The 22,492-nt window shown below is 32.1% G+C and overlaps 1 protein-coding gene across 4 annotated transcripts in view; it reads right to left on the bottom strand.

The window, feature by feature from the left end:
• Nucleotides 1-22,492, bottom strand: part of GRIK2 (glutamate ionotropic receptor kainate type subunit 2) — an 840,407-nt gene that overhangs the window by 125,734 nt on the left and 692,181 nt on the right. For all 4 annotated transcript variants that reach the window (XM_081530944.1, XM_081530945.1, XM_081530942.1 and 1 more), the window contains one exon: nucleotides 2,228-2,346. In XM_081530944.1, coding sequence (XP_081387070.1) covers nucleotides 2,228-2,346 — 119 coding nt within the window. The remainder of the gene's footprint in view (nucleotides 1-2,227; nucleotides 2,347-22,492) is intronic.

Below are 22,492 nucleotides of genomic sequence, written 5' to 3' on the forward strand. Positions count from 1 at the left end.
GGACACCGAAACACTAAAATATTCCCACCATGATCACCAGCTTTGGCTGCCCAGTCTACCATTTCTTTTCTTTTTTTTTTTTTGAACAACAACACCAATAAAGTCAAACAAGACTGGGAAAGAAAAGAACAGTGGAGACATTCGACAAAAATGGCCCAATTACCACAAGTTCATATCTTACCCAAGGACTTAAAGCGAATACTCCTAGGCTTATGATTCAGAGCCTGGTTAGGGGCTGACTGTCATGTACTCAAGGTAACGTCATGTCCAGCACTATATCCCACTAATTCCTGGGAGCTGGGCATCAGCCAGAATACTATGGGTTCCTCTTTCATGTATCCACCAGCAGTGAAGTAGTTATGTGGCAAAGCAAATGTACATTTGAATTTTTCATTGCTTGGATTGCTTGTCATCATTTTTAGATATACTAGATATAATTTTATTTCTAATTGCTAGATTTTATAAATATCAAGTTCATCTCACCAATATTGAAATTCAAAAATATCCAAATATTTAATAAATTATATATAAAAATAATATCCTATTTTTCAAAGTGGTAGGAAAAACAACTTAAAAATCTTTATTATGGTTAGATTTTTAGTATGAGAATAATTTGTTCCAGGCTATCAAGGTTAGTTATTAGCAGGTTATTAGCAATGTGCCTGGGTAAATCACATAATCCAGTGCTACTTGGAAGAGATGTCTATCTCATATGATATATTTTTATTCACTTTTATATTTTAAAAGAACTCCAATATTATCTTCCAACTGTAAACAAACCTAAGGGGAAAAAAAAAATGCCACTGGACCCAAAATGTAGGAAGGGGCAAATACAGTTATTGATTATTCATTTTATTTAGAAAGAGATGCCACAAGCTTAATTAGTTTATGTAAGAGTTCTCTGAACTTTCAAGTTTCAGATTTAAATACCTATAAGGCTATATATCTGTGTGTTCATATTTTTAAAAGCAAAAATTATCTCATTAGTAGGATTGCTTGCAACATGAATTTAAGTTAATTTTTTCCTTTTAATATGTAAATATTTACTTTTAGTTTAGGAAGTAGTTTATAAACGAAACAGTCATGAAATAATGGATTTATGCATAATATTAAACATGCAAAAGCAAAGTACCTATTTTATTAACAACAGTTTATAACTTAACAACAAATTTTCTCTTCTTCAGTCCTGTACTGCAATTACCAACTGAATTTCTTCAATGTGGATCATAAATACACCAGCAAAATTTAAGGTAAACCCTTATATGGGTGTGGTAACTCTTAAAAATAAGTATGCTTTCTTTCCTTAATCCAGTCACTGTCAGTTGTTCAAGGGCATTTTGATTTATTTACAAAATTTTAAAATTTAAAAATATTACATTTTAAATGCATAAAATAGTCTGGTTTTGAAATCCTTTATATTGAGTAGTAGGTCTGACATATTAATTTACTGAACTTTATATAAATATTAAAAGATTAATAAAAGAAATCACAGCAGCAAAAATAAAAAAATCAGCTTGGGAGAACTGAGACTAAAATAACAAATTCATAGTTATAAATATATCATTAAAACATATTGCATGTATTATGTCATTTTCTAAGAAATGTAGCCTTTACTTTTAACATTAATATTATAATTTTTAAATAAATATGAAAGAGTATTTTTGCATGCACTTCTGAGCATGCAATACTTTATATTCTTATATACTATCAGATGCAGCTAATATTTTACTTGTAAAGGTAAGTTTAAATGGTTAAATATTTTATTTTTACAAATTTATATGCAGTAGATTTACTAATCATGCAATACAAAGGCATCTAGTCATCAAGAATTGATAGGAAAGGGAATTTTTTACATCAAAATGAAACAGGAAACAGGAGCAATACACTGTATTCTTGTCTCAAGAAGATGCAATCTTAGTAGTGCTTTAAACGCAGCTTCTAGCTAATGGATCAGGTTAGCTTGGTTATCTATGAGATAATGTATCTACCATAGGTTAAGAAAGTTAGATGGTATACTTTATGTTCAATTGCAAATGCTAATTATTTTCTCAGAATCTCTCTTGGATGGGATTTGAGAATGCCTAAATGCATCAGATAGATGGAGAAGCTGGATTATGGTTACATGCAGAGAGGCACCCATGCAAGCGACTTGTGCCAGCGAGAGCTGTCACCCCCAGCAAAGAGTGGGACATGGTGCCCAAGGGAAATAGCAGGCTGAATCGTATACCTTGCTGCATGAGAGCTCCAACTCCAAACCAGAAACTATTTAGCAAGGTGAAATTGTTTTCCACCACGTCTGAGTCAGGGTTGCAAGGGTGTGGGTTATACCACTCATAGGGACTAAACCTGTGGTAATTGACAGAAGAAAAGAATATATTTAAATGGCAGTAAGAAGACAGTCTATCCAGCATTTTTGCTGCAAAAGAAACAGAAAGACAGGTAAGATTAAGCAGAAACCTGAAATCAGCATTTTTATAGTACAATTTCATATTCATGGCAGCAAGTTCTAGGTTTTAAAGATACGTGTCCTTATCAACTGATTATATACTAAGATGATTAGCAGCATTTCTTTACCATATATGACATAAGAGAAAAATCTGTGTATCAGTAAACAAAGATTTTTAAGATGTAGGCTTTTCAAGAGCAGGATTAACAAAATTCTTTTTAAAGACTAGAAATTCATTAGAGAAGAAAACAAACAGGTATGAAATAAACATTTTTAAAACTGTGGAGAAATTGTTAAAGACAGAAGAAATGATACAAAATCACTTTGAGAATTTTTTTATGATATAATAGAAACTACCAAAGTGAAAGAGATTAAAGAATCAGTGAATAATTATTTTTTATATAAGAACACAGTACCATGGATTTATATCTTTACGTGCGACAAACTCACATCCAAACAAAAAACCAAATCAGAATGAACTACACTCTGATAAATGCTTCTGACTTCATTATGTGTTTCAGAGAGGCTGGAATACGCACGATATCAAAGCAGTGTGAGAAGCAGGAATGCATATGGAGACAGGTATCCACATATTATTTGTTTTCAAATCTACAATTAGTTTGAATCACTGTTTTAAGACAAAGAAAATTAATCTAATTTTGAGGCCAATTATAGATGGTTTTAGAAACATAAACAAAATCTCTTAAAAAATTTAAACCAAGGACTTTATAAGTTGTCATGTGTACACATAATTTATCCTAGTTATAATCCAGATATATTTTTCAATTAATGATACTATCAAAAAAAACTAACAAAATATTTTCCCTAATATCTCAAATTTTAAAGCCACTCTTTTACAGATCAAAATTAGTGTGCGTGCTCTTTATGAAAGCATTAAAAAATCTTGCATTCAATCAAAGTTATTTGAATAATGCATCTGTCACTTCAGAAAGCCCAATTTTCTTCACAATAATCTTTTTGACATATTAAAATTCAGAAGATCAAACAAACCATTTACATCTTCCTAATGCAATTTTTAGAATACCCTTGTTTTAATAGCCTATCCTTGACAAAGGAAGGAATGTTTTGTTTGGTTCTCTAAGTTAAACTGACACACTGAACAGAAAGGTTGATTGGAGAGTAATTAAACATTCTCATCTGATTTGTTATATGTGACTGAAGTAGAACTAGCTTTGGTTGTAAACATTTTATTTTTATTTAAATTCCTTTATTACTTTTACCCTAGTAAAAATAGTTATATACATTTTTTAAAGTACTTCAAAGTATTAGAATGTTGGTCATCAAACTTTATCCAAGACTGTCTTTTTAAAAAAAGCAAAATATTATTAATTTTCAATTAACTATCTATAAACAATTCATTGCTGATCAGAAGAAATGTGATCTAGTGATCAGATCACAGGCTCTGCAGCTGGACCACGCAGCTCCATGGCCTTGGACAAGTTATATAAACTCTATTTTTAAATAATAAATATTTTAAAATGTGACTTTGGCTGTAGTTACATATTCTGGCTCCTATTCTGATTCCTGGATAATTAAACTTTTCTTTTCCTACTGCTGACAGTGTATCAGCTACAAACATAAAGCCGGTCTGTAAAAGCTGAATTTAGTTTTTGTACATAACAAATCCTAAAAACATAACCACAGAGAGTGAGCAGGTAAAACCTGGCTAATCAAGATCTTTAGGTTTCACACAGAATCCCAGGAGCCCTTGAATTTTGTAAGTGCTTCAGGGGATTCCATGGAATGGGGAAAGGGAGATGTAGTTTTGGGGTTTGCAGAAATGGAAGTATAAATATGGAGGATTCTGCCCTTCCTCTCCATATGTGTATGTATGTATTTATGTACATATAAAAATATACATATATTTTTCATTCCGAGAAGGTAGAAAAGGAAGGAAGGCAGGGAAAGAGAAATGAGGGAGGAAAGTGGAAGGAGAAATGGAAAAAATATGGAGGAAGAATCTGGAAATACACTGGTTTCAAGAGACTAATAATAACCAGTGAGTGATTCTTATATAATTTAATTGAAAGAAAGGAAAAAGTGTATGACAAAGTAATACTTAAATTCAAATTATGTACACCTTTCGCCTTCTCCACTCTGTCTGCTTTTTACTTTAGCATGAAGATCTCCAGTGGCCCCAAAAGAGGTAGAATTAGCCTAACAAAAATGCTCTCTAACTTGAATTTGCAATTTGTTCTTCATGGTGACACTCAGAAAGCTTTTCTTCTGTCTCCATTTGATGCAGTAACATTCTTCTAATGGTGTGATGTAAGTTACCCTTCAACAAACACACACACACACACACACACACACACACACACACTTTACTGGCCTTGCACCGTCCTTTGTCTGCTTATCTCCCTCACATTGAAGTCAACACAGCTCTGATTCTAGTTCCAGTCTGTTTTGTTTTTTTTCCTAAACTGAATCACCTCTCCCATCTAAGATTAACTGCTATGCTTAACTCTTTCCTTTGTATTTCCAACAGATCTTGAGTCAATATCGATTAATATTTCTTCCTTCTAATTCTTCTGACTCATCATTTTAAAAAATTCTATTGACTTCCACACTTTGTTCTGCCCTTCAGAAAAATTTCAATCACTTCAAATTTATATTTAATGATAATCACTTCCTAGATCTAAAGTGAATTTCCAGTGGCCATATAATAGACTTTTCAATGCTAATATGTTCAATACAAACCAACAATCTTTCTCCCTAATCCTTCCCTTTTATTGTCTTCTCCATCTCTGTCAATAGCATCACCTGCTGGCATTCCCAAATCAAGTTGCAAAGGTCCTGCTCTTAGTCCTTAGTTCACTTATGAACACTTTAGAGTAAACTTCAGTTCTTTATATTCCTTTTCTCCTAACACTGACCTCCAAACAGTTGTCAATTTATATCAGTCTACCTACAGAAAGACTTTCATTTCCTCCCCTCCTCCTTCTCTGTTTATTTCCTTTGGCATTAATGCCAGTTCAGTTTGTCATATTCTGTAGCTATAGTCTCCGAGATGGTCTTTCCACTTTGCATTCCAAATTTAAAAGCTTTAAATATTGCTTCCCAATTTATTTTTATGTAGAATAATTTTTAAAATGGTACAACTCTGTTAAAAACAAAACTTCAATCATGTCTACAGCCTACATACAAAATACCCAGACATTTAAGCATGGAATTTAAGATCCTCTGCATTGTGCTCCATAATACTACTCCAGGATTATGTTCTCCTGCTTTTTTTCCTATTCACCAGCCTCTGGCCACTTTCCCCCCAAATCCTATATTGATTCTTACCCATTTCTTTAATCATCTTGTCCGTTAGCCTGTAATACCCTCTCTACTCCCTCCACTATTCAAATCCTACACCCACCCTTCAATTCCAACTCACTGCCATCATTTATCATCATTTTATCTTTTCTGATCTTTTCTTGGAGTAAATATCTATGGTAGAGACTGGTAACTACCCCTAAGTATTCATTGTCCTGCCTGAGTTTTATTAGGAACATTGATACCCACCTAATAAAACTATATTTTCTTCCCTTGAATGTAACTAAATATGAGCCTTTGCAATATGAACAGATGTGATGTGTATGACTTCTGAGAATTCTTTTTAAGGATATTTGCTTTGGACTCTCTTTGCCTTCTTCATCTTTTAGGAAATGGTGATGACTACAGATTATTAGAAGCCCTGGGTTGAGGATGACAGAGATGCCCCATGACCATTACACTACACTCCTCTAGGCTGCAGAGTAGGAGAAACAAATGCTTTCTGAATCAAGGCACTGTATTTTTGGCTATCTTTGTTCAAGAAGCATAACCAGTTCTTGAATGACTCAGGTACTCTGCTCATTTTTACATATCTATAGTTCTAAAAGCTTCAAGTTACATTTATGATAGCCTGGTTTCTTCATTATAATTTAATACACATATCCCCCCTCATTCATTAATTGTGAATGAGTACATGCAAGTGCAGTGTCTGATTAATCTTGTGTTTCCTACAATTTCTAGCACAAGGTGTTAAACCTAGTGGTCATCTAAAGCATATTTGAATTATTCTGATGATCTTTTTACCTCTCTTCTCTTTCCTTTTCAATTTCTGGCTATATACATCTAAAATTATAATCCTCCTATTTCTCTACACCTAATATTTCCTACACCCTACGCTTCCATCTCTGTAAAAGTCTTTTTGAATGCATCATCTTTTTCCTTAAGACTATTACTTAATCATTTTGCAGCTTCTAATGAAATTCTCACTGAACACCAGCCCTTTGATATCCTCCTCTCTTTTAACTTCTGTGATGTGTTCTCCTGATTATTTGCCCTTTGCTCCACTAACAGGAGATCCCTTTTGGCTAAATCATGGCTCTCAGATCTTTCCTCCCTCTTTAATGAGTTAACACACTCACTGCTTGAACTCCTGTGCTGATAATTACAAAATCCTCTTAATTTATAGCCATAAATTTTCTCTCCAAGCATTTCCATCCATTTTTGTATGTTCCAACTTCAGTAGCTCACCATTACCTTATACTTAAAATGCCTAAAACTAAAACCAAAAACTTCTACCATACTCTCCTTCACTTTTTTTTTTTAGCTCTATAATGATGCAGCACTTCACTGAGTTGAGATTAAAAGCTTATTTCCATTTTATTTTAATCTATCTCCTTTCTTAAATACAAACAAATGTGATACACTTAAGCCGTATCAACTTTTGTTTTATAATGCCTCTTGGTTTTATTCCATCCATGCACTTTCATCTCAGTTCTGAGTAGATGGTTTTAGGACTCAGTTCCTACTTGTTTCCTATTTTCTCTATTTTGTTTTGCAAACTGTCTTCACATTAAGTTTTGCACCATGCAACTCCGGTTGTCTAGAACAAATCAGTTCTATTAAATACCGAATCAGGTTTAACATTTTATGCCTCTGAATTTCAATGTTCTATATAATATGACTCAGTGTGTTTAACCTTATTCAAACTATTATGTAGACTGGCCAATTGTCTCACTGTCTTTGTTTATGCTGTTCTTATTAATAGAAAAATTCTCTTCTCTTCAGTTGATTCACTCAGCCGTGTGTCTGTGCTACTCCTTTCTGAAATTGCATAGTGCACTTACTTTTCTCCCAAAGCCTAGTTATTTCAAATCTCTATATATTACATATTGCCTTGTGCTCTACTATTGGCATTTCATATACTAATTTTGTATTTTCAAAATTTTATGAGGCCCTTTAGGTAGGCTGTTTATCAATATAACTATCATTATTAATAATTTATTTTAAAATAAAAATAATATTTTTATTATTTTAGTGCCTAAAAATTGCCTAACAGAATGCCTACAGGATTGGTGACTATAAAACTTGAGTTTCAGCCACATATTTTGTACTTGATGACATATTGCTAAATCTCTCTAAGCTGAAGATTTATTTCTAAAGAGCAAAAAAAAAATAAACTAAGCATGAGAGATAATATATGCAAAGCACTTTGCAGACTATATAGTGCTACAAAAATGTTAACTAAAAGTATATAATCTTTTAATGATTTCTTACTCTAGAGTCTTATATCAAAAATAATTTAGATTATATATGAAATTATCTGCTCATTGAGGAAATACTTTTACCATATTATGAAAAAGGCTAATTTAATATTTATTTGAACATCTTTTTATAGCAGAGGCAAATTTTACCACAACCGATGTGGAGGACACAAAATGATTTTTATATTACATATTATTTTGAACCAACGAGCTATATACTTTCAAATATCTGAACACTATTTTTGTGCTGCTTCTTTAGGTTGCAGTGACTTTTCTGCAAAGTGTCTCATTTATATTTCAGGATTTAAATTCAACCTAAATTCATGATCATTGTTATATCATAATAATCCTCAGCTTTCATCTGCATCATAAATTCAAAACAAATCTTTTAGAAAATTCACTAGAAGTAACTATGATATTATGAATTTTTTGCTCTTCTTTACTCTGCTTAATTATTTACTGATACAGCAATTCTTCACCTCATTTTAAACTTGAGGTTAAGTTGGTTGTAATAGGGGAATTAAACGATGTTCTAACTGAAATTTTTTAAACAAAATAGATATAACCATTTCCAAAATCAAGTATAAACAAACATTCTAGCATGAAAATATAATTTTTTAGCACTATATAATATTTACATATTGACTATGTTTTTTTTCCCCCACAGGCATATAATTAAACGGAGGATGTAATAACAAATGATCTTTGATACTTTTCAGTTTAACACCCAAATAATTTGAAAATCTAAAATTTTGTATTCAAATCTTCAATATTACTTCTTTGATTAGAGGGGAAAATATACTATTTTAAATGTTGGTCCAAGGATTGATACATTTTACTGAATAAAATATAGAATTCTCAAGAGAACACAAAATTGTCCTTCTGAATAAGAAATGTTACAGAATCCAAATTTGTTCTCCTTTTTTTTTTTAATAATCAAGTGAAAGATGATGCTGGATTGTTTAGAGAAGAAATGAGAAGCAAGTAAATGCTACATAAAAAATCAATATACATTAAAACCATTCACAGAATAACTATAACCCATGTTTTCAGCCATAATTCCGAATTTTCCAAGAATCACCCTCCACTTCAGCTATGTTCAGCTATTCACTGCACATAAATAATATAATTTATTGATACATTTAAATGACATACTTGGTCAAAAGAGGTGATCCGGATAGGTTTGCACTAATACAGTTTATCATGGAGCCACCAGTGTATTTGGCACTTACTTGAGAAGCAGAACATGGAAGTGGATATCATAACCATCCCCAGCATTAAAGCAAATAGCCACAAATGTGCTAATATTTCTAGAATCTAGATCTAAATGGACTGAGAGGTGCTAAGGTCACTCCATTTCTAGGAGTTGAAGGCCCTATTAGTTTAATTCAGGAATGCCCTGAGGAGAGCTAGCTGTAAGAGCTCCCATACTTGGGCAGAGAAGCAGATTAAAATCCAGGAAAGGGATAAAGCATGTGTATTTATTGAAAGTACACCATTTTGATGACACCTCTGATGGGAGCAGGCATAACGTGAGAACTTTTAAAGTCTCTGAAAAGCAGGGTTGCCTTGTAGAAGGAAGAGTTTAAAGCAAGGCACCAAAGAAGCAATTGATTTACTCAAAATAAGTCAAGGTTAAATAAAACACTATTAGAAATGAAATATAGAATTAATAGCAATAATAACAGTTTGTATCATACTTGTCAATTACAAAAACAACTGCAGCTACATTTTTAACTGCCACAAATGACCAGAGAAATGACAATGTTATTGTCATTATTATTATTAAAAGCTGAGATTTAGATAGATCAGGGATATTCCCAAGACACACAGAAGGCTAGAGTCAGCTGTGCAATCAAGTCCCTTTTATGTCATTTTGCAGTGTTCAATCGTTATCACACCCCATCAAAAAGGAAAAGGGAATTCTTATGTTCTAATTCAGTTCCCTGTGATAATAGTGAGACACTGCTTGATTTTCGTTAGGGATAGAAAAAGACTTTTTATTTTATCACTTTTTAGCATACTTATATCTTGCACTCTGTAAAGTCAATTCTTACACATTCAAAGCATTGAGAAATTAATATTTAGTTAATGCCTTGATGTCACAAAAAATATTACCAAATTTTTCAACAAAAGATCACATTTTGATTAACAAAGGCATTAACTACTCTCTGATTTCTATTCAGAAATATTGCAAAAAGAATGTCAGTTTTTAAATTTACCACCTAAGCCTGATAATATATTATAAATGTTAAAATTTAATAATATATGCATAGATATGAAATTCTTAAAGGAAGTTCAAATTCACCTAAATTTAAAGCATTTTTACAATATTATCTTTTCTCTATAATTTTACCATCACCACTTGAATTCTAGCTATTTTGAACATGAAATATAATATTGCTTCTCTTACACTGTCAGCGAAAGTTATATTTTTGAATCCATGAAAAAACGCTAAAAGCAGGAGCCTCAGCAATTTTTGTGAACCATCACAGTATCTTTGAGATGAAATAAATCAAGTTAAGGGAATTTGATTTAGCATATTGGAAGAAGAAAAAAATGTTCTAGGGTAGATGCTTATTTTTCAAAATAATTTGTTTTTAATTAACTTTGATTTCAGAAAAGAAAATGTGAACAAGTAAACTTAAAATATCTTTATGTGCATATTATAAATCATGATCAGATAATGCCATATGACTTTGGGAAAATACTATGTCAAACATGGTGCTGTCAGGTTCTCTTTCTGACATCTGTAGAAAACACAGGGGTTCCCAACAAGAAACTTCTGTAAAAATGCACTTGTCATCCTAAAATTTAACCTGCATGGTTATCTTTTATGGTTCTGAAAGTCTAAGATAGAGACAGTTTCCTTAAACACTAACAGCTTTACTCCATAGCAAACAAAACAGTGGTATCTTGGTAGCAGGTTCCACCAGCAATCAAAACTGATTCTGAGCAATTGCTTAAAGGGCATGATCTACTTATATTCGTGGAGTATCATTTTACTTTCAGGTTTTTTTTTTAATTTGTTCAATTGCTTTTTGCTTTCTGAATCCTTACTACCAAATAGGCCACTTTAGGTACATAATTAATTCTAAACACTATCCCTTGCCAGAAAATTAGCTTTGTGGTCATTCCAAATAAATAGTTTATATAAAGCAAATAATTTATTTTGACAAATATAGATGATTCATATTCTATAGCAGTTGATACTGTATATTTTATGTTGATAGTCATCAATAACAAACACATATCCTGAAATAGTTCTTACTGTTCAGTAAATTAAATTTGTTTTACTTGAAGTGACTGTGTGTGCATTGGATTATGAATCATACAAGCTCATACTGGAATACTTTAATTGTGCATACATTAAGGACTTCAAGAATTGGTTTTTAAGGAAAAGACTTTCATGGCTATAGTTAATTTTAGTTACCTTCCAAATCATTAATGAGCAGGATATTAGTTAAGGCTGTATTGTGTTTTCAATGCTCAGATGTAAAAAGTTTCATAATGTAATATGATGTGGTGAGGTTTTGAAATTGGATGGAGTTAAACTATGGTTAAGAAAGAAATGAAAGGAACAAAACATTTGGAAATCATTATTACATAAACTAGGAGATAATATGAGTGGGCAATTTAGAAAGATGATTTTAAAAAATAAACACAATTCAACAAAATATATTTAGTTTAATTAAATATATCTTAAGGAGTAAGAATTAGCTGTTATCCATACATTCATGGTCATATTTGATAAAAATAGATAAATTCTATTTTAGTATATTAGCCAGTTAGCACTGTGTCAGAAGATGCCCAAATAGAGTGATGATCGGAAAAAAAAAAAAATATGAGAGCAATAACATGACTTCACACTCCAAACCAAAGTAACTTCCTTATTGCAAAAACTATAATGTCGAAGATTCTCTGTACAGTCATTATTATCCATATAACTGAAAACCAGTCCTGTGCTCTATTCTTGGAGCTGACTTAAAGTCCTATGCTGACTTTAAATTAACTTGAACATCTATGTATCTGATTCTCAGTTAAATCTCATCAGCTCTCTATCCTGTATTTCTAGGTGCCTTTGAGAGATTTCCACCTGGCTGTAAAGCCATACCTCAAACTCAGCACAACTAAAATCAAACTGGTCATCTTTCCCATACCAAAACAACCCAATGTCTATACTCAACTGATTTTAAAAATAATCCAGGCATTTTCCAAAGCTCAAGATGAATATCTTGAAGTCACCTATCATCCCTTCAATGTCTTTATTCAGCATATCACCAAAGTTTACTGGATTTTTCATCAAAATAACTTTTGAATTTGCCCTTTATTTCCACTTTGCAATTCCCTATTACTAAAATTTTAGCTTAGGCTTTATTTATCTCTAATGCAATCAGTCTTCCTGACTTTTGATTTTCCCAACACCATCTCTCTTGTCCATCCTACATATGATTACCAGGTAAATCTTCCTGGACCTTAATATTGTTAGTTCTGTTATCAAAAACCTACAAGAAATCAATATTTATTTCCAACCTTTTCTGTCCAATTTTCAAAGCTTTAGAAAGCTGAGCCTTCTCACCATGTTTCCTATTGCTGTTGGTTAGTTGCTAAGTCATGCCAACTCTTTTTCGACCCCATGTACTGTAGCCTGCCAGGCTCTTTTGTCCATGGAATTTCCCAGGCAAGAATGCTAGAGTGGGTTGCCATTTCCTTCTCCAGGGAATCTTCCCAACCCAGGGATAGAATCTGCATCTCCTGCATTGGCTGGTGGATTCTTTACCATTGGGCCACCAGGGAAACCCATGTTTCCTTTTATATCCCAACAAAAATCTTATAATCTATTCAAATAAACCAATAAATATCTCACATAAAACATTCATGTTAACATCTCCACACTTTTGCTATTGCTGTTCCTATAGCTGAAATATTTCATTACGGTCTGTTAATTAAAACATACTTTTACTTAATGGGCAATAAGCCTTTTCATAGGAGAAGACATACTATGTTTATTTTAATCTCCTCCATCTGAAATGCTATCTCCATTTTCTTCTACTTAATATAGTTTTCCTCATCTTTTAAAGTCTAATTCACTTACTGGGATAGATAGCATGCTGTTTAAAAGAAAGGAGCATGTCATTTTAATTTTACATATTGAATACCATTAGAACAATATTGGAAATAGAATAAGTACTCAATAACAGTATTGTTTTATTGAGTGTGTGTGTACCTATATATATATACGTATTCTATATTCAGTATTACTTACAGTGTGTGATATCATCACTTCAAATGTCAGATTCTGAAGAAAAATGACTTCCATTGGGTTAGATTCAAGATGAAATATAAGGTCAATGTAAAAAAATCAATTATCTAAGTATATTTATTAAAATTTTTAAACAAATAAGTTGCAAATAATGATCACTTTAAAGGATGTCTAGGTTAATCTTTAACTCAATATCATAAAATAGCACATTTGAAGTCAGTAGCAGATAGACTAAAACTACCCAGATAGCTTTTATTACATTTACAGGAAGAGAAATATTTTTTTCCTAAACTCTGTAAAACTTTAAAGAAATTGTATGTATATTTATAGGTCTTTCCTTTAGTCAATACAATGGGTGCTTTTATACTTTACACTGTATTAAACTATTCACTGAAATATTTATAAAATACTGACACAGGGGTGCAAAATTTATGTATATTGACTGTTCAAGAATCAGAAGTCATTATTCAACATCATCCTTTGCAACTTTAGAAGTATGCTATAGATTATATAAAGTTTTAAGAAAATCTTAAAATTTAATTGCATTCAATTTTATCATTTTAATTTTATTATTCACCAATACTTTGCCCATTAAATATGGACAGCAGAAATGTTTTAAATTTAAAATATATGTCATATACATAAGACTGTATGTGTGCAGACACTGTTGAACAAATAGAGAGATAAAGAAATAATTCTTGCAAAACATTTTCCATTACTATTAGTATTCTTATCTGTCACCGTCTCTATGTCTTATCTTTCATCCTCAGTGCCTTTATCTGTAGAGTTAGGACGCTGTCCCAGGTCATCACTACAGCTTCTTTCAATATTAATAATCCAGGATTTCATTATTCTTTCAAAACTCCTAACCCTAACCCAAACCTATTTGTACCATATTATATGAGTAGTTGGGAATTCCCCAGTGGCTCAGTGGTAAAGAATCTGCCTACAATGCAAGAGGCTTGCAGAAGAGACAAGGTTTGATCCCTCGGTCAGGGGGATCCCCTCAAGTAGAAAATGGCAACCCACTCGAGTATTTTTGCCTGGAAAATCCCATGGGCAGAGGAGCCTGGAGGGCTTTAGTCCATGGGGTCACAAAGAGTCCAACATGATGGAGCAACTAAACAACAACAATAATGTGAGTAATTATTCAAATAGGACAAATAGGATAGGCTTTAAATATATAAGCAAATTTGTGTAAAAACTTTACAAAATAATGCAACTTAAGCACATTTATTTCAACATGCATATTTAAATTGTGATCTAATAACATAATTGTATAAATTTGCTCTTGATAAGAACTTTGAAAGCTCATTCTCAGAGCATAATTTAGTGCAGATTCGTCATTTACTACCTACTGTTGTATTTTAGAGGACTAGAAAACTGGTTTAGCTTGCACAAATTTTTATTATGATCAAAGAATAGATATTTTCCTTTGTTTACTTAGTGGGTATATGGATAGATACATAAATATCTGAAAATATCAATATATAAGGAGATACATACATATATAGGAAATAAACAGAACTACAATAATGAAATATGTTTAATCAAATAAATACAAATAAATATTTCATCTACTGATGAAATATCATTATCATAATTAATTATATCTATGCATAGAGACAAATGGTTTTGTGGTTGTGGCAGGCACCCCAGGTTGGCAAGAAAGGGGAGACTCCTAGTTAAAGCACTCTTCTATAGTTCCAGCCTCCTCATGAGGGCATTAATTACTCCTTCTACTCTCCTGTCTATTTTCCTTGTATGATCAACTCCCCTAAACTGGCTCTGATTTTTCTGGATACAGTTTAACCTCTCCTTTCCAGCTCATTTCTTCTTCGTTTACTATAACCCTGATGGAAGACAAAACAGCCCTCACATTTAAATGGCAGTGACAGAGGGCAATAATGCAAACACAGTGATTGGCTGCTTCTCTAGCTCTGAGGGACCACTATACTTAACATGTGAAGTGAGTCCCCTAAAGGGCAAAACAAAAATGCCATCTAACAATGCATAAAGATACCTGAAAAATTATTAACCTGATAACATGTGTGTGCTGTATATGGTTGTGTGTGTGTTTTGTGATTCTGTAGTAATTTACTATTACTCTTTTGTTATGGTTATCTAAACATTTTGCTAGAATGTTTACAGCATTCTTTAACTTCTAATCCATCTTATTTGTCTAATTATGACTCTTTGCGACCCTTTGGGCTGTAGCCCACCAAGTTCCTATGTTCATGGGATTTTTCAGGCAAAAATACTGGAATAGACTGCATTTCCTTCTCCAGTGTATCTTCCCCACCCAGGGATCAAGCCAGTGTCTCCTGTGTCTTCTGCATTGCAGGCAGATTCTTTACCTGCTAAGCCATTGGGGAAGCCCTCAAGATAAATGGTAAAATCTATTAATTAAAAGGCAAGCCTAGGTGGTTACTGTAATTTTTATAAAATTAAGAAAATGAAAACATCTGAAAGCCATGTTATTTCAATATATAATATGTTCATATATACATATACAACATGATTTAGAGCTATGTGCCTTATGTATAAAACCATGCTACATATTTATCACCAAAAAAAAATCTCACAAAATTACAAACTGCTTAATTCAATAAGAACTGAAGACATGCCATCTTTATCTATTTATCTTCTATCTGTTATCAATTTAAGGCTGGACGAATAAATTTAGTTTGTTATGTTTCCACTTAAGGCCAAAACAGAGTAAACATTAGATTAGTTTGGGTTTTGCACCTGGTTAACTTATTTTATGCCCTAATGCATGAATCACTAATATGTTTAGAGCTTTTATGTTCACAGTAAAACACTGTCAGTGATTCAATCAAAATACCTTTTCATAAATATGAATAAAACATTCTTTATTTTAAAACAAAGAGAGTTAAGAATTTACTACTAGGAATACACAGAAACATTGATTCACAGCCACTGTGAGATTATCTGAATATTATTAAAAATGTGGATACATTTAATAGATTTGTATGTAAACAGTGGTTGAGAAAACTTAAAACACTAATGATATAATTTATTATGTAGTTTGAATATCAAGACTTAAAATAGCATTTGGCACATTTATTTAATGCCAGAAAAAGAATCATTGCCTTTGATTATTTTATAACATTGGAACAAGCTCCAGAGTATGATGATATTCTATTGTTTGGATATAGGCATTTTATAAATTGTATACATATAAGAAAGTGGATCATCTTTCTAATTACTTTTACACACGTAACATAATGTGAACCTTATCATTAATAGATACCTTCATACTAATGTTTAAAAATTTACCCTGTAGCCCTCCTTATGACTCAACCTGCCTATTCAAGTTTGCTTCTTGTTTTGGACATTATAGTAAGCTACACTGATTTGGAAGATCACATGTGAGTTTCTACTATTTTTATAATCAATTCACAGTATGACTGTGCAATTATTTTAATAATTTCTTAGAATCTGCCACTGGATATAAACAGGAGGAATAAACTCAGGTTATGGATATATTTTTTGTTTGCTCAGAAGAATTCCTTAAACCTTTTCTTAAGTTTGAAACTACTATTGTCCAGGCTTATCCCCTAAAATCATTTTCTTTCAATTGTACCATCAGAAAATAACTATCCATGTCTAATATTACTTATATATTTATTTTAGCTCTACTATATTTTATTATCTTTGCATCTATATCAATGCAATATGTGGTTGTCAGAAATGTTATGGAAAATACACATTATATGTAATGAGATGAATTTTGTATAAAGCCAATCTTTACTTTATTACCACCTATCCTGTATGTGATGTTTGTCTTATTTTGTGGGGAGAGGAAGCAGCTTTAACTTCTAAAACTGTACGCTAGAATAAAATCCTGAAGTTAGAAAGGCAAAATGGAGTATTAGTTAACTTTAACTAAGAAAGCATGCATTTAAAGACATCTTATATTTCTATGACACAAAAGTAGATTAGTAGAAAGTAGCAGTAAACAGTAATAGTAGAGTAGTGACTGCTCACTAAAATATAAATCAGGTTATGAACTCTCTATCACTAACCTATGAAATTATTTTCCTTTATATTATTTTCTTCTATGTTATATGTAAAATTTTAGAACACAGTTAATAATTTTAAGGACAATTATAATATTTTCTAAAATATACTATTATTTTTTCCAGAGAAAATTCCCTAAGCATTTGAATTTTGAAAATGGCATAAGAATTATAATGGTCAAGAATCCTGAAAGAACCATTAATTCACAATATTTTAACTTGTATATAATAATTTTGAGTGCAAAGAGGGACTTTAGACTATTTAATGTATACAATATATTTATGTATTAGATTAAAATAATGTCTTTCTTTTCTTCTTTGATATAGAAAAATATACTGCTTTTTTATTCTTTGCCAAATACTAAATTTTAAATAATTCTGCTTACTTCTCAAATTCTGTAACTGCATATAATAGGTGTTTTATACAATTCCTGTCTCTAAAATAATCATATCAGAGCTTACATATTTTATAATATTTATATTAGTTATGTGTTCTCAAAAATTTAAACCTTTCTAATTAATCAGAATTTTTTTCTCTCACTGCTTCTTATATTGCATTTATACAAATAAGATTTTGTTTTGTCATGCAATTAAGAATTGTTTTTAACTTGCCACAAATGAGAATGAATATATACATGCATATATATGCATGCCTGAATGTGTGCTAATTCACCTCAGTTGTGTCCGATTATTTGTGACCTCATGAACTGCAGCCCACCAGGCTCCTCTGTCCATGGAACTCTTCAGGCAAGAATACTTAAGTGGGTTGTATTCCCTTCTCCAGGGTATATATGTGTTTATATACACTCTTCTACACACATATATAGCCATTTATTTTTAGAGAAAACTATATCTTTCCAAACGATGCATTTTTCTTCTACATTTTTATTCGCTTAAATATATTTACTTATTCTAAGCCAGTAAATTAGGAAATATGCTCATGAAAGGCAGCCAAGAAGTCCATCTGTCTGTTCATTTATCTGAGCTATCAGTTCTTTAATTTCTCAAAATATTTGTTATCTCAAGCTCAACTATCTGATTCATCCAGTAAACTGTTCCAACTTCTAGCAATAAACAACTTTTAAACTCAATCCCAAGTGAACTTTTTAAAATAAGAAACTAGCTCCCTCCTTCAGCATCCGAAAGTTCTCCACTCAATCTGAAATCACTTTAGCATATATTTAAAGCACTTAAATTATCAATTCACAGCCCTCTTTGTAGAAATTTCAAGTACATTAGCTCAACTGAGTTCCATCAGCTACATAAAGCTAGTTCAGTTCAGTTCAGTCATTCAGTTGTTTCCAACTCTTTGCAACCCCATGGACTGCAGCAAGCCAGACTACCCTGTTTATCATCAACTCCTGGAGCTTACTCAAACTCATGTCCAGGGAATTGGTGATGCCATCCAACTATCTCATCCTCTGTCATCCCCTTCTCCTGCCACCTTCAATCTTTCCCAGCATCAGGTTCTTTTCCAATCAGTCAGTTCTTCAAATCAGGTAGCCAAAGTATGGGAGCTTCAGCTTGAGCATCAGTCCTTCCAATGAATATTCAGGACGGATTTCCTGTAGGATGGACTGGTTGGATCTCCTTGCAGTCCAAGGGACTCTCAAGAGTCTTCTCCAACACCACAGTTCAAAAGCATCAGTTCTTCGTTTCTCAGCTTTCTTTATAGTCCAACTCTCACACCCATACATGACTACTGGAAAAACTAGAGCTTTGACTAGACAGATCTTCATTGCAAAGTAATGTCTCTGAGTTTTAATATGCTGTCTAGGTTGGCCACAGCTTTTCTTTCGAGGAGCAAGCGTCTTTTAATTTCATGGCTGCAGTCACCATCTGCAGTGATTTTGGAGCTCCCCAAAATAAAGTCTGACACTGTTTCCATTGTTTCCCCATCTATTTGCAATGAAGTGATGGGACCAGATGCCATGATCTTAGTTTTCTGAATGTTGAGCTTTAAGCCAACTTTTTCACTCTCCTTCACTTTCATCAAGAGACTCTTCAGTTCTTCTTCAATTTCTGCCATAGGAGTGGCATCATCTGTGTATCTGAGGTTATTGATATTTCTCCCGGAAATCTTGATTCCAGTTTGTGCTTCATCCATCCTGGCATTTCTCATGATGTACTTTGCATATAAGTTAAATAAGAAGGATGACCATATATAGCCTTGACATACTCCTTTTCCAATTTGTAACCAGTCCATTGTTCTATGTCTAGTTCTAATTACTGCTTCTTAACATGTATACAGGTTTTTCAGGAAGCATGTAAGGTGCTATGGTATTCCCATCTCTTGAAGAATTTTCCACAATTTGTTGTGATCCACACAGTCAAAGGCTTCAGCATACTCAATGATCAGAAGTAGATGTATTTCTGGAATTCTTTTGCTTTTTCTATGATCTAATGGATGTTGGCAATTTGATCTCTGGTTCCTCTGTCTTTTATAAATCCAGCTTGAACATCCGGAAGTTCTAGGTTCATGTACTGTTGAAGCCTAGCTTGAAGGATTTTGAGCATTACATTGCTAGCATGTGAAATGAATGCACTTGTGCAGTAGTTTGAACATTCTTTGGCATTGACTTTCTTTGGGATTGGAAAGAAAACTGACCTTTTTCAGTTCTGTAGCCACTGCTGTGTTTTCCAAATTTGCAGTCATATTGAGTGCAGCATGTTAACAGCATCATCTTATAGAATTTGAAGTAGCTCAGCTGGAATTCCATCACCTCCACTTGCCTTGTTCATAGTGATGCTTCATAAGATCCACTTGATTTCACATTCCAGGATGTCTGGCTGTAGGTGAGTGATCATACCATTGTGGTTATTCCAGTCATTAAGATCCTTTTTGTACAGTTCTTCTGTGCATTGTTGCCACCTCTTCTTAATATCTTCTGCTTCTGTTAGGTCCATACCATTTCTCTCCTTTATTGTGCCCATCTTTCCTAATATGGTATTACTTATTAATAAACTGATGGGCATAGAAAGAGACAGAGAAAGAGTTTTGATAGATCTAGATGGTATAATTTTCAGACAATAAAAAGGTTACTGAACTTAAAATCATGGTGGATTGCTGTTTAGAACCTAATCTGAATTTATATAACTTCAATCTTGTTATAGTTATGACCATAGATTTTTTTGTATATATATCATCATATGATCATAAAGTAAATAAATGTTATATTTGCATTGATTCTAAAAATCAAATAAACAATGCTAGGTCTAAATTAGATGGTGTAGCTGCCATTTATGAAGCTTTTATCGAATAGCATATTTCATTCAAACTAGGCTAAGACCTAACCTATAATACTTTCTATTAACTATAAATGAGAGTGTGAAGAGGAGCTAGAAGGCTGCAAACAAAAGATTAAAATGAGCAAATGTCTTGCAGGATGGACCATATAATCCTTTAATAATTGCATTCATTTTAAGATGAGCCATTCAAAATTGCTACCTGTCCAACCTGCATATGATGAGCAAACTAGAAGCATGTAAAAAAATTGCTGTTTGTCCCAAGACAAGACATTTTAATATCACTGTAGCTGATATTTTCTGGCTTTCTGCACATATGATACTTGTAATCCATATAAAAATAGAGCCTTAACAATTATTTTTGATGTTGTCTAATATGTAAGTTAAATTTAAAATTCAGTGACCATTCAGCCTTGTTTATAGAATATGGGTCATAAGCTAAACAAGTAAAATTTTAAAAAGGTTTTGCCCTCATAAAAATATGTGGCTTCAAAAGTATGTCTCAAGTTAAAATCTACATAATTCATCTACCACGAGAGTGCTGATCATTTATATACAAAAATGGATAATTAATTCTATCCTTGCAACAAATACAAAATAAGTTTATCAACTATTTTATAAAATACTTTCTTCTTAAACACATAAAGTAATATTAACAAAGCTGAAATATATTTAAGATACATGTTTGCACTCAACTCACAATTTCCCAGAATAAAAAACAGAGTTTGTTTGGTAAATTTACCATTATTCCAAAATAAAAATTTTCCCAATTACCTAATTATTTTATAACTTTTAAAAAATGTAGGGAAATGTTTTCTGAAATTCAATGAGTATCTTTCTGATAATATAATAGGAAAACTTGATTTTCTAATCAAGTTCACAAGAAAGTAATAATGAGTTGTCACAATATCAGACATTTTTTAAACTGAAGAAAAAAGATTTTAACTACCTAATAAAACTTAAAATTTTCACATTTATTATATGACTTTTAAAAATATTATTAAAATATGGAAAAATAAAAAAATAATTTATAAAACTTTAAATGTTAATTATTAATATAATAAATTTATACTTAATAGATGTGAAAAAATCTTATCCTTATAAATAAGCAAATGAGAGCTGATAATAATTCCTTGAGGAATGGAGCATGGATGCTAAATCAGTCTGGTATAGGTGATTCAATCTGTACAGAATGGGTATGATAAAAACAAAATTTTAATGCACTTGTACATTAAAGCAATTCTTCACACTTTTGATTCAGCAAATTAATTGCCTGGCTCTTAATGGAGAACAGATAATAAGAGAGAATGTAGAGATTAAAAGAAGAAAAATGTCGTTGGCCAAAAATATTTGGAAATTGCTTAGTTAAACTAACACAATGTAATTTTTTTTTTATTGCAAACCTTTCAGAGTCTTTAATTTGCTAATAGTGAATCTCCAAGAGGAGGATCTAGTACACAATTCTCCTGACCTTACTCAGTTGTAGAATGCTCTTGGGTTCATGTTATCCCCTCTAGAAAGAGTTTAGTGTCTAAGATTTTGTATTATCCCTAAAATATTGTATAATACATTTATATAGTGTGCTATGGAGCCTACACATTTTTTTAAGGCTCCAACTTCTTCCTTGCTTTAGAAAAGTTAGGGAAAGCACTGATGTGCTGGAATATTCCATATCAATAATAAAGCAGAGTCATTTTCTACAGGAATGAAAATTTGCATAGGGTAACAATTCATGCTTGCTACACAAAACTAATTTGGTAATTTCATGTATCAAGAATATTTGCCAGGAGAAGAGAGAAAGTATACAGGACCTCTAAAATATGATATATTTGCACTTATTTTTCATACATCTAAAGACAAGCTTCATTAACTTGTTTAAAAAAAAGAAAATAACAAAACAGGAAGGAGATAGCCTGGTTAGAGGCGGGCACCCTGAAAACAGATGAGACCT

The sequence above is a fragment of the Giraffa tippelskirchi genome, chromosome 9 (assembly GCF_054371585.1).
Source record: "Giraffa tippelskirchi isolate mGirTip1 chromosome 9, T2T-mGirTip1v1.2.pri, whole genome shotgun sequence".
NCBI classification, from domain to species: Eukaryota; Metazoa; Chordata; class Mammalia; order Artiodactyla; family Giraffidae; genus Giraffa; species Giraffa tippelskirchi.